Source organism: Bufo bufo, chromosome 3, assembly GCF_905171765.1.
Source record: "Bufo bufo chromosome 3, aBufBuf1.1, whole genome shotgun sequence".
Lineage (NCBI taxonomy): Eukaryota > Metazoa > Chordata > Amphibia > Anura > Bufonidae > Bufo > Bufo bufo.
In genome coordinates, this window is record NC_053391.1 from 353067209 (window position 1) to 353080017 (window position 12809).

General features: G+C 43.6%; 1 protein-coding gene across 4 annotated transcripts in view; it reads right to left on the bottom strand.

The window, feature by feature from the left end:
- NIPAL3 (NIPA like domain containing 3) overlaps positions 1-12809 on the bottom strand; it is a 48669-nt gene that overhangs the window by 16985 nt on the left and 18875 nt on the right. For all 4 annotated transcript variants that reach the window (XM_040424494.1, XM_040424492.1, XM_040424490.1 and 1 more), the window contains exons 4-5: positions 6465-6636; positions 2325-2384 (exon numbers count right to left, since the gene is read on the bottom strand). In XM_040424494.1, the coding sequence (XP_040280428.1) occupies positions 2325-2384; positions 6465-6636 (232 nt within the window). The remainder of the gene's footprint in view (positions 1-2324; positions 2385-6464; positions 6637-12809) is intronic.

Sequence of the window (12809 nt, forward strand, 5' to 3'; positions counted from 1 at the left end):
GGGCACATTATTTCAATGGCCACCACTAAATGTAAATTCCCCTCCAGCGGCCGGCTACCTCAGTGATAACAGCTGGTGCTCACTTAATTTTTAAAAGAGGTTCTCTGCTTGAAACAACTACATTGAGTTTTTTTTTGAAGAAGCATGCTTGAAAACTTCCCCAAAATTATTGTTTCACATGCCCTAGTACTGGAAAGGGAAGAAGCACGCGTCACTTACGGATTAAGAAATATTACATAACAGGTTTATGAAGGGTGAGGACTGCATTGTATTATCAGGAAGATTTAGTTTTTTTTGTGTCTAGCAAAATCGGCCACAATTAATTTTATTTTACCTTTTTCTAAATGAAATGGGAAGGTCTGAGAAAGGCTAACACTGGGTTCAGACCTGAGCGTATTTGATATGCGCGTTTAACGTGCGTTTTTGTCCATAGTCAACGCGCGTATTACGCGCGTTTGTGTGATTGACAGCAGTGTCCTATGGCCGCAAACGCGCGACAAAACGCCCCAAAGAAGCTCAAGAACTTGTTTATGCGTCGGGCGTTTTTCAGCGCGTTCGAACGCGCTGTAAAACGCGAAAATGTGAACCAGTCCCATAGGGAAGCATTGGTTTGCATCGGTTATGCGTTTTACAGCGCGTTCGAACGCGCAAGTGTGAACTTAGGGTGAACATAAAGGACAGGAGTCTTGTAACCTATGTGACTACAGTGAGTACAGGACAGGTAGTGGAGCAAAATTCCTTTAATCTGGGATCAATGAGACCTGTTAGATGCTGGATTATCAGACAATCAGAGAAAAGTTAAAAAATAAAATAAAATACACATAACCATCGACCATAATATTGCTTTTTCATCAAAGTTGGTTCACTCTGTTCAGGTCCACAGTATATAGTGGCTGCGCCAGAACAAGTGCTGAATTACTAGACTTTCTGGAGATTAAAATGCCAGATTAAAGGGATTTCAATATACTTGTTAACTTTAGTGAAGGTTCTTTATTATAAAAAGAGAACAAAGAGAAAGGAATTATTACTAAGAAAATCAATGTTTATGCCATGCCAAAGTCCATGTCCTGTAGCCCTTCAACTACCCCTTACACAATCAGTTGTGTCCAATACTGATCTGTGTACACAGCTCAATACTTCTCAATATAAAAACCACATAAACTGGTGGATAATGACTCAGTCAAGCCAAAAGTCATAAAATGTGTCCTCGAGCCGTTATTATACGAAATCTCCAAAAGGCATGTAAAGCAGCACAAACAACAATCAGGTGGACAAAATCAAATACACAGGTCAAGGGCTGGACTCATGGCGTGTACATGTAAAGTGTTAGCAAAGCAAAAAGCATATCATCTTTGAGATTATTAGTTGTTTAGTAAGAGGTTAAAGGGACTGACCCGTCTCACACATAGGATATGCTACCAATGTCAGATATGTCTGCCTCTAGAAAGGGCCCCCCAAAGTGAAGGAGGGTGCACAGAGCATGCATGGCACGTTCTACATATACTTCTATGGAAGTCCAGGAAATAGCCAAGCCAGTGCTCAGCTATTTTTGGCACTCGCATAGAAGCGATGTGCTTGCACCCTCACCCGTTCTAGAGATATGTGCAGGTCCCACCCATCTGATATTGGTGGGCATATCCCTATGTGAAATGGGCCAGCCCCTTTAACAATAATGCAGTTATGTGAACAGATGCCATAAAATATATATCTACTTCTACACAATGCAAATACCAAAAATGATATGAATGACTAAACTTGAGACACAAAGAAAGCCAGCATTTATGCCAGAAATTGGCCAGATACCACTCTAGCCCATGGGAATCCGGCGTGCACCTCACCATAAATTAGGCACATCCTCCGACAGCACAAGGGCTTATCCTTACCGGCATAGCGCATACCAGTCTTGATAAATCTCCTCAGCGGTCCTACTGATCAGGGGAAGCGGACTGCTAGAACTGCTGTCTATAGCTAGTCTATAGATATATTACAATTTTATCATGCACAAAGTAGTGTACCACAGTCTTCTAGACCCATTACTGTGATATCGTAGAGGGGTCGGGTGATCTTCCTTGGCTACCTATATTCTATTTTACATACAGCTCGCCTCCTTACTGTTCCCCGATGGTGAGTTTGCAAGTCCATCCAGTGGGAAGGACCATCTAACTGATGCCCCAAGAGATCTGCCTGGTGATGTCTAACGATGAGCAGTAATGGTTTATTTTAGTAAGTAGACTTGCGTATATTTCTTATGACACATTCATTAAAATTGTTAAGGTGCGCTGTCAATAAGCACATTGAATGACCCCCATGAAATCAGTACTCACTTAGAAATTCCTTTGGTTTCCATTTTTCTTTAATAAAAATAATGCCTATAATTGAGCTTGCTGAAAAAGAAGACATGATGATACATAAAATATCTCTTTACATAGGATTAGTGCTGTCAGAAAGCACCTAATTGGCATACATTGTAGCTTCAGACTTGCACATATTTAATACGGACACAGACGCACAATATGACTTTTTTTTTACAATTTGTTTCCTTTTTATGTTCCATATGCTGTTATCGATTGGCATTTGTTCCAATTTTTGTCTGTATCTTATTAGTTTTTAATGATATGGTGTTCTTTCATCTGTATTCGTTCTTTTTCTTTTTTGTTCATATGGATCTATAATATGCAAGTGTGAATGAGCCCTGACAGTAACTGCAGAGATCTATTCCCCTGCTTTTCGTCACATAGCCATAAGCTCAGATGATAACATTTTCTGGAGTTTCACAACTTTCTGCTGCACTTTAATGTCTGACTGGCTAAAAGCGTGCAAAGAAGTGACATTCTGCAGTATACAGGTGAAACTCTAAAAATGTGAATATCGTGCAAAAAGTCCATTTATTTCAGTAATGCAAATTAACCACCTCAGCCCCCCTAGCTTAAACACCCTTAAAGACCAGGCCACTTTTTACACTTCTGACCTACACTACTTTCACCGTTTATTGCTCGGTCATGCAACTTACCACCCAAATGAATTTTACCTCCTTTTCTTCTCACTAATAGAGCTTTCATTTGGTGGTATTTCATTGCTGCTGGCATTTTTACTTTTTTTTGTTATTAATCGAAATTTAACGATTTTTTTGCAAAAAAATGACTTTTCACTTTCAGTTGTAATATTTTGCAAAGAAAACGACATCCATATATAAATTTTGCTCTAAATTTATTGTTCTACATGTCTTTGATAAAAAAAAAATGTTTGGGTAAAAAAAAAAAATGGTTTGGGTAAAAGTTATAGCCTTTACAAACTATGGTACAAAAATGTGAATTTCCGCTTTTTGAAGCAGCTCTGACTTTCTGAGCACCTGTCATGTTTCCTGAGGTCCTACAATGCCCAGACAGTACAAACACCCCACAAATGACCCCATTTCGGAAAGTAGACACCCTAAGGTATTCGCTGATGGGCATAGTGAGTTCATAGAACTTTTTATTTTTTGTCACAAGTTAGTGGAAAATGATGATTTGTGACAAAAAATAAAAACTTCTATGAACTCACTATGCCCATCAGCGAATACCTTGGGGTGTCTTCTTTCCAAAATGGGGTCACTTGTGGGGTAGTTATACTGCCCTGGCATTCTAGGGGCCCAAATGTGTGGTAAGTAGTTTGAAAACAAAATGTGCAAAAAATGACCGGTGAAATCCGAAAGGTGCTCTTTGGAATGTGAGATAAATATCTTGGTCAAATGCCAACTTTGTATAAAAAAATGGGAAAAGTTGTCTTTTGCCAAGATATTTCTCTCACCCAGCATGGGTATATGTAAAATGACACCCCAAAACACATTCCCCAACTTCTCCTGAGTACGGAGATACCACATGTGTGACACTTTTTTGCAGCCTAGGTGGGCAAAGGGGCCCATATACCAAAGAGCACCTTTCGGATTTCACCGGTCATTTTTTACACATTTTGATTTCAAACTCCTTACCACACATTTGGGCCCCTAGAATGCCAGGGCAGTATAACTACCCCACAAGTGACCCCATTTTGGAAAGAAGACACCCCCAGGTATTTCGTGATGGGCATAGTGAGTTCATGGAAGTTTTTATTTTTTGTCACAAGTTAGTGGAATATGAGACTTTGTAAGGGAAAAAAAAATAAAAAATAATAATAATTTTCCGCTAACTTGTGACAAAAAATATTAAATTCTAGGAACTCGCCATGCCCCTCACGGAATACCTTGGGGTGTCTTCTTTCCAAAATGGGGTCACTTGTGGGGTAGTTATACTGCCCTGGCATTTTCCAGGGGCCCTAATGTGTGGTAAGTAGGTAAATGACCTGTGAAATCCTAAAGGTGCTCTTTGGAATGTGGGCCCCTTTGCCCACCTAGGCTGCAAAAAAGTGTCACACATGTGGTATCGCCGTATTCAGGAGAAGTTGGGCAATGTGTTTTGGGGTGTCTTTTTACATATACTCATGCTGGGTGAGAGAAATATCTCGGCAAAAGACAACTTTTCCCATTTTTTTTATACAAAGTTGGCATTTGACCAAGATATTTATCTCACCCAGCATGGGTATATGTAAAATGACACCCCAAAACACATTGCCCAACTTCTCCTGAATACGGCGATACCAGATGTGTGACACTTTTTTGCAGCCTAGATGCGCAAAGGGGCCCACATTCCTTTTATGAGGGCATTTTTAGACATTTGGATCCCAGACTTCGCCTCACGCTTTAGGGCCCTTAAAATGCCAGGGCAGTATAAATACCCCACGTGACCCCATTTTGGAAAGAAGACACCCCAAGGTATTCAATGAGGGGCATGGCGAGTTCATAGAATTTTATTTTTTTTGGCACAAGTTAGCGGAAATTGATTTTATTTATTTTTTTCTCACAAAGTCTCCCTTTCCGCTAACTTGGGACAAAAATTTCAATCTTTCATGGACTCAATATGCCCCTCACGGAATACCTGGGGGTGTCTTCTTTCCGAAATGGGGTCACATGTGGGGTATTTATACTGCCCTGGCATTCTAGGGGCCCTAAAGTGTGAGAAGAAGTCTGGAATATAAATGTCTAAAATGTTTTACGCATTTGGATTCCGTGAGGGTATGGTGAGTTTATGTGAGATTTAATTTTTTGACACAAGTTAGTGGAATATGAGACTTTGTAAGAAAAAAAAAATAAATTCCGTTAACTTGGGCCAAAAAAATGTCTGAATGGAGCCTTACAGGGGGGTGATCAATGACAGGGGGGTGATCAATGACAGGGGGGTGATCAGGGAGTCTATATGGGGTGATCACCCCCCTGTCATTGATCACCCCCCTATAAGGCTCCATTCAGATGTCCATATGTGATTTGCGGATCCGATCCATGTATCCGTGGATCCGTAAAAATCATACGGACATCTGAATGCAGCCTGACAGGGGGGGTGATCAATGACAGGGGGGTGATCAATGACAGGGGGGTGATCAGGGAGTCTATATGGGGTGATCACCACAGTCATTGATCATGCCCCTGTAAGGCTCCATTCAGACGTCCGTATGCGTTTTGCGGATCCGATCCATCTATCAGTGGATCCGTAAAAATCATGCGGACGTCTGAATGGAGCTTTACAGGGGGGTGATCAATGACAGGGGGGTGATCAGGGAGTCTATATGGGGTGATCAGGGGCTAATAAGGGGTTAATAAGTGACAGGGCGGGGGGGGGTGTAGTGTAGTGTGGTGCTACATATTGCTGAGCTATCTGTGTCCTCTGGTGGTCGATCCAAACAAAAGGGACCACCAGAGGACCAGGTAGCAGGTATATTAGACGCTGTTATCAATCGCCGCTGGCAGGCTGGAGATCCACTCGCTTACCTTCGATCCTGTGAACGCGCATGCCTGTGTGCGCGCGTTCACAGGAAATCTTGCGTCTCGCGAGAGGACGCACCGGCGCGTCCACCCAGAAGAGCAGAGCCGACGCAATCCTGCATACGGCGGTCCTGGGAGGTTAAAAGGAATTGCATTAATGCAGCTTAAAATTATAATTTTGTGAAAAGGTTCAATATTCTAGGCTCAAAGTGTCACACTCTAGTCAGCTAACTAATCCATACCCCCTGAGCAAAGGGTACCTGAGATTGTGACTTTGGGGTTTCATAAGCTGTAAGCCATAATCATCCAAATTATAACAAATAAAGGCTTGAAATATCTCACTTTGCATGTAAGGAGTCTATTTCATATGTTAGTTTCACCTTTTAAGTTGCATTACTGAAATGAATGAAATTTCCAAAATATTCTGATTTTTCGAGTTTCACCTGTATGTATGAGGAAGTCTAACAAAATGGAAATTGGCCAATTAATCCAACAAAATATTTGCCTGCATAATTTAGAGACTCTTCCAAGCATTAGCCTGATGGTTAAACAAGAGGAGCAGGAACTAATGTGAGGATGAGGATGCATACGGAGGCCCACAAACGTTTAGAAGTCTCTTTCCTACGGTACTCACCTATGAGAGAGACAGCACTGAGGGGCACAATAAGAGACAAAGGAGCAAAGGCATATGATGAAAATACCGCTATCTCGCCCAATATTATCAGGAAAAGACCAAGCCACCATATCTTCGTCTTGAAGTATGACCGAGAGTCTTTGGATCCTGCCAGTCGCACATGGCTGTATTTCTGAATAGGAGACAAAGTGGCTCAGTCTGGCTTTTATTCTGATAAACATGTGTCATAGTCAGAGATTAAAGTTAAAAGGACTTCTCCATTTTGGACAATCCCAACTTGTTATAAGAGTCCCTTGATAATAAGCAGATCACAAAGCTTTACCATACTGGGACCCCCAGGGATATCCTATGATCTGTGTGGAAACCTCGGACCAAGAGATCAATTTCCCCCAACACAAGCAACGGGGCCGATCCAGCATCTCAGCTCTGTTCTCTCAGCTGGGCGGCTGCTATGACGTCCCCTAGACCCTTATAGCCAATTACAGCCTCAGGGGTACATGAACATACCCCCTGAGATGAACAGCCCCTTTAGTATTAAATTATTAATTCAATTAATAGAAAACTCTGCAAATACCATTATCTTATCTGAAAGGCAAACCCATGCAACTTGGAAGATTTGTCATGCTACGTATTTACAGTATACAGTAGCAGAGCCAGCACAAAGGTACAGGATGACCGTGGCAGGTCAGTCTAAAGTCCTATGGCTCCTATCCATGACGTCTTAAAGGGGTATTCCGGTTAGAAAGTCATCTCCTATCCACAGGTTAGGGCATAACTATTAGATTGGTGGAGATCCCAGCAGTAGCACCCCCACCAATCACGAGAACAGGGGGCATGTACCCCCTGCAGCCTCTCTGAAATGAACTGAGTGGCCAGTCGCACATCCACGTGGCCGATCCATTCATTTCTATGGGAGTACAGCGTCGGCTATCTCTGGAATTCCCATAGAAATGAATGGAGTGGGGGGCTGCAGGGGGGTTCGGGGGTCCCAGTGGCAGGGTATAACTCAATCTAAATGGAATACCCCTTTAAATACTGTCCGCTCTGCTGCATATACAATACACCAGTCTCATGACACACTTTGTGTTGGTGTATGCTCTAAGGCCACAGACACACGTAATGTAATGTGGGGCAATACACTACCACAAAAAGCAGAAGAGATTAAGGCTACTTTCACACTTGCGGCAGAGGATTCCGGCAGGCAGGCAGTTCCAGCGACGGATCCGGCAATCCGATGGCATGTCAGACGGATCCGTCTGACAAATGCATTGAAATACCGGATCAGTCTCTCCGGTGTCAGCTGGAAAAACGGATCAGGTATTAATTTTTTTCACAGATTTAAAGGTCTGCTAATGCGCGGACCAGAAGAACGGATCTGTCAATATCGGCAATTTTAATGCTGGATACATTTAATGCCAATACATTTTAATGGAAATGAATGCCGGATCATTCCGGCAAGTGTTCATGATATTTGGCCGGAGAGAAAAATACAGCATGCTGCGGTATTTTCTCCGGCCAAAAAACGTAAGAGGGACTGAACGGAATGCTCTCCCTTCAGAATGCATTAGGATAAAACTGATCAGTTTTTTTCCGGTATTGAGCCCCTAGGACGGAACTCAATACCGGAAAAGAAAAACGCTAATGTGAAAGTACCCCAAATCTCCTCTATGCTCTGCGGAAATTTGGCATGTGCATATTGACATGTGGTGCAGATTTTCAAATCTGCAGCATGACCATTTATTTTGCGGATTTTCACTGCCATTCTCATTCCTTTCAATGTGTGGGGAAAAATCCACCACAAAATCTGCATCAAATAGTGGACACCAAATTTACGGCAGAAAGAAAATCTACCTGTGACTGTATCAACAAACAATTCAAGCCTGTTAAGGCTAATGTCCTCTCTTATCCCAGATAATAAAACTTAATAAAAGTTAAGTCTACTAAGATTCCTGAGTGAAATAAATGTGAGCACTACTAAGTTAAAACTTACTGGCTTCATCAGGGGTAACGGACAGAATTTCCGTTACCCCTGATGAAGCCAGATTAGCTGGCGAAACATGTTGGGGGACAGTCTCATGTTTTAAGTTCTGAGATCTTTGTCAGTGTCAGCTTTCAGTAAGATTGCTATAGCAAGTCTTCAACACATTTAGTGTCTGCATGTGGAATCTTCCATGGCGAGATAGAAAGTACGATATTACATGTGTCTGTGAATACAGCAATATAGTGTGTGAATGAATGGGATGTGCACCTCAGGTTCACATGCTAGTTAGGACATTACTGCTGAAATACTGGCAGGACATCAGAAAGTTTTAACTTAGTAGTGCTCACATTTATTTCACTCAGGAATCTTAGTAGACTTAATAAAAGTTACGTTTTATTATCTGGGATAATAAGAGAGGTCATCATTGAATTGTTTGTTTACAGTAAACCCTTCCCAGATAGGGTCTTGGTATTGTTTAGTTGTGACTGTATCACACACCATTGCGTCATTTGCACTATATTGTGGGCAGTGTGGATCGCTGGATTTATATATGCTGAAACTATAAAGTACGGCAGAGTTCACCAGATACTGCTGATCACCGCCAGACCCGACTAACTATAATAGATACCAGCGGACATCCGTCTGGTTTCCGTCATGCACTGTTTTTTGTCCGGATTAACCAGCCGAAGGCCATTATAGTCAATGGGGCCACATGGTGCGTGGACCTATCCTGCTACGCCAGATACCGTGAACTCCGGTGTGTATGTGAAAGTAGCTTTAGAAGGTACTATGCGTGGCTGGTGTAATATGGCACTAAGACAATCTGTTGTGTAGACTATATTATGGGATCTAACTATATGGCCATTATCTTTATTGTAGCGGTTTGGTGCAATAACTATGGAAAAGATTATTTTCTTCTACTTCTTTAGTGAACAACATGACCTCCTAGGACTAGACACTAAGTGCTACCGGCATGTTTATGGGGTAGTCACTGGGACTGTTTTTAGAATCATTTGCAGACAAAGTTAATGGATACCCATCAGTTTGCAGCATCTGTGCATTTTTGTTTTCAGAAAGAGATGTTAAGAAAATAAATGTTGGGGCGAGACCAGATGACATGGCTGGCAAGCCACCAAAGACACCAACAATGGATGGATGGAAGTATCTATTCATAGGACCATGATAAGCCTTACGCTCTAGAGAGTGGGGCTTTATGGAAGTATGCCCACAAAAAAAAAAAAAAAAGGGACTACTTTAAAAAAAGAAAAAAAAAGAAAACAAGTTTGTAGTCCTCCAAACAGCATGTGGCAGACTCCCCAAACACATAGAAGAGAGGTCACTGGTCAGATGAGACCATCATGGAAAAGGCTGTGTGGCACAAACCCAACGCTTCCCATCACCCAACCAAAACCATTCCCACAGTGAAGCATAGTGGTGGCAGCATCATATTGTGGGGATGCTTTTCATTGGCATGAACTAGTCAGGATTGAAGGAAAGATGGATAGCAGTAGATAATGGGCTGTTCTTGAGGAAAGTCTGTTTCAGTCTGCCAGAGATTTGAGACTGGGAGGGAGGTTCACCTTCCAGCCAGACATTGACCATAAATATTCTGGAGAGATTGAAGAGAGAAAATATACATGTCTTGGAATGGCCTAGTCAAAACCCTTACCTCAATCCAATGGAGAAGCGTTGACACGACTTAAACACTGTTGTACACCAATACAACAGATTAACAGATACATTTTAGGTCACATACATTTTTCCATTTGTCATTTCCAGTTGAACTTAATCCAACAAAACAATATTTTATGGTTACGCAGATATTATCACTGCGATCAGTCATTTTCTGTTGGATCCCCGTGTGTAAACTCAGTTTCCAGGACCTACGTGGCTTATTAAAACTGAAACATGATATGAACAGTTTACAATAAACTCTAGTTAAACACAGCTCAACATTAACAAGGCCACAGATCAGTGGGAAAGAGAATACAGTGCCGGATATTAATGTATGAGCCAACAGACTGTTTACCTGGAAAATAAATTATTAAAATTAAGGTCAGAAAGTCAAAAAATGATCATAACTCACGGATCCTCCATCATTGATACCGTCTACTTCCTGATCTCGGAGAAACACACAGGACGTAGTTTGAAATGTCAGCTCAGCCAATCACGGGCTGAGGTGGGCCACATAGTAGCCAGTGATTGGCTGAGTGAGTATTTCAGGACATTTCCCGTTTGTACAGCCAGAACCAGGAAGTGGAGCAGAGCAGCAGCAGGGGATTGGTGATTTTTAGCTTGTTAAAACCTTTCTGGCCCTTTTTAATATAATTGTGTCTCCTTGGAAAACCTCTAGTCCACTGAAAAGTCAGGACTGACTACAGTAAAGCGCAATCTCCCATCCACTCAGATTGTACTTGCTAATGGTGGAGGAAGGTGAGAGCTAAGGCTGCAATAAACGATTATTTTAGTAATAGAGTATGCTACCGATTATTCGCGTACTCTAAGAAAAAATGAATTAAATAGACTTTTTTCCTTTATAAAAACTCATCAGACCCCCTGCCATCAGTCCCCATCACTCTTTGTTCCCCCCTGTGCGATCAGCCCAAGTGCATCAGTTCCCCCCAGTGCCATCAGCTCCACTATCCCCCAGTGCCTTCAGCACTCCCCCACCTTAGTGCCATCAGCTCTTCAGACTTCTGCTGACTTGTCTCAGATGGAGTAACCCCCACTGGGAATTCATTCAGCATTGTGACTTCCTCATCTTCCTGCTCCTTGATGGCTTGATCAATGACACGATGCAATGCACGTTCCAGAAAGAAGGCGTAAGTTACGATGTCACTGATGGCGCCCTGGCTGCGACTGACCAGTTTAGTGATCTCATCAAATGGCCACAGAAGTCTGCATGCGTCGCGCATGAGCAGCTACTGGCGCGGTGAAAAAAAAATAAAAAAAACAAGCTCCCCAGAACCTGTCCTGCCACAGAGTTCGTACAGGTAGGTCGTAAACGGCACGTTTCTGCTGGAGCAGCCTATCAAGCATATACAAGGCGGAGTTCCAGCGCCTCGGGCAGTCACAAATCAGACGTCTGACGGGCAAGGCGTCAGCAAGGCGAGCCATGGCCGTGTAAGATCTTCTAAAATGGCCAGAGATGTTCCTGGCCTGCCGCAAGACGTTCTGGACCCTGGGGTATTTGGCAACGAATCGATGCACGACTAAGTTCAGGACGTGTGCCATGCACGTCACGCGTTTCATTTTGCCCTGTTTTAGCGCGCTCAGCAGATTGGCACAGTTGTGGCACACAACTTTACCAACTGTCAAATTGAACGGGGTTAGCCACTGATCGGCCTGTGACCGCAGAGCTGAAAGGAGTGCAGGACCGGTGTGGCTCTTGGCTTCCAGGCACAACAGCCGCAGCACAGCAATGTCTCTTCTGGCACGTCGAATAGGTTCTGGGGAGCTGGGGAAGGGGGGGGGGGGGGGGGGGGGTGCAGCGGAAGAGGCGGTAGCAGTGGAAAGAGGAGTTAGCCGAGTAGAAGACGGAGCATGGAGTAGGAGGAGAGGCAGGCCTGCATGCAATCTGTGGTGGTAACACCAAATCCACACGGGTGCCACGGGTTGCATGCTTGACAACCGTCAGAAGGCTTATCCAGTGGGCAGTAAAAGTTATGTACCTTCCCTGCCTGTGTTTGCTAGACCACGTGTCTGGGGTCAGATGTATCTTGGCACAGACACTGTGCCAGAGATATCTTGGCACAGACACTGTGCCAGAGATACATTCACTTGCCGCTGAACGTGGCCATATAGCTCTGGGATTCCCTTCAGGGAGAAATATTTCCTTACGGGGACCTTCCATTGTGGTGTGGCAATGGCCACAGATTTTCTAAAGGCCTCCGAGTCCACCAGTTTATATGGCAGTAGTTGGCGGGCTAGCAGTTCCGACAAGCCGGCGGTCAGCCGTTGGGCAAGAGGGTTATTCAGCGTCATCAACTTTTTACGTTCGAACATTTGGGCCACGGAAGCCTGCCTTTTTCCAGGTGAAAAAAACGACGACGGCACGGTGGAAGGTGGAGTGGAGGACAAATGGGAGGAGAAGGACAAGAGGCAGGACGTGGAGCGCCAGGAGTGTGGCTTTGTGGGTTCTGATGGTGTTGCTCCCACTGGGCTCGGTGATGGGAGGCCAGGTGCTTCTTAAGGCGGTCGTCCCTAGGGGAGTGTTGGGCTTACTGCGACACAGGCTGCAGATGGCAACACTATTGTCAGCAGCTGACGCATAAAAAAAAAAGCCCACACTGCGGAGCCATGGGACCGTGCGTGGTAGATGGCTCGCTCCAGATACATTTGCAGTGTGCTTTTTGCCTCCTGTG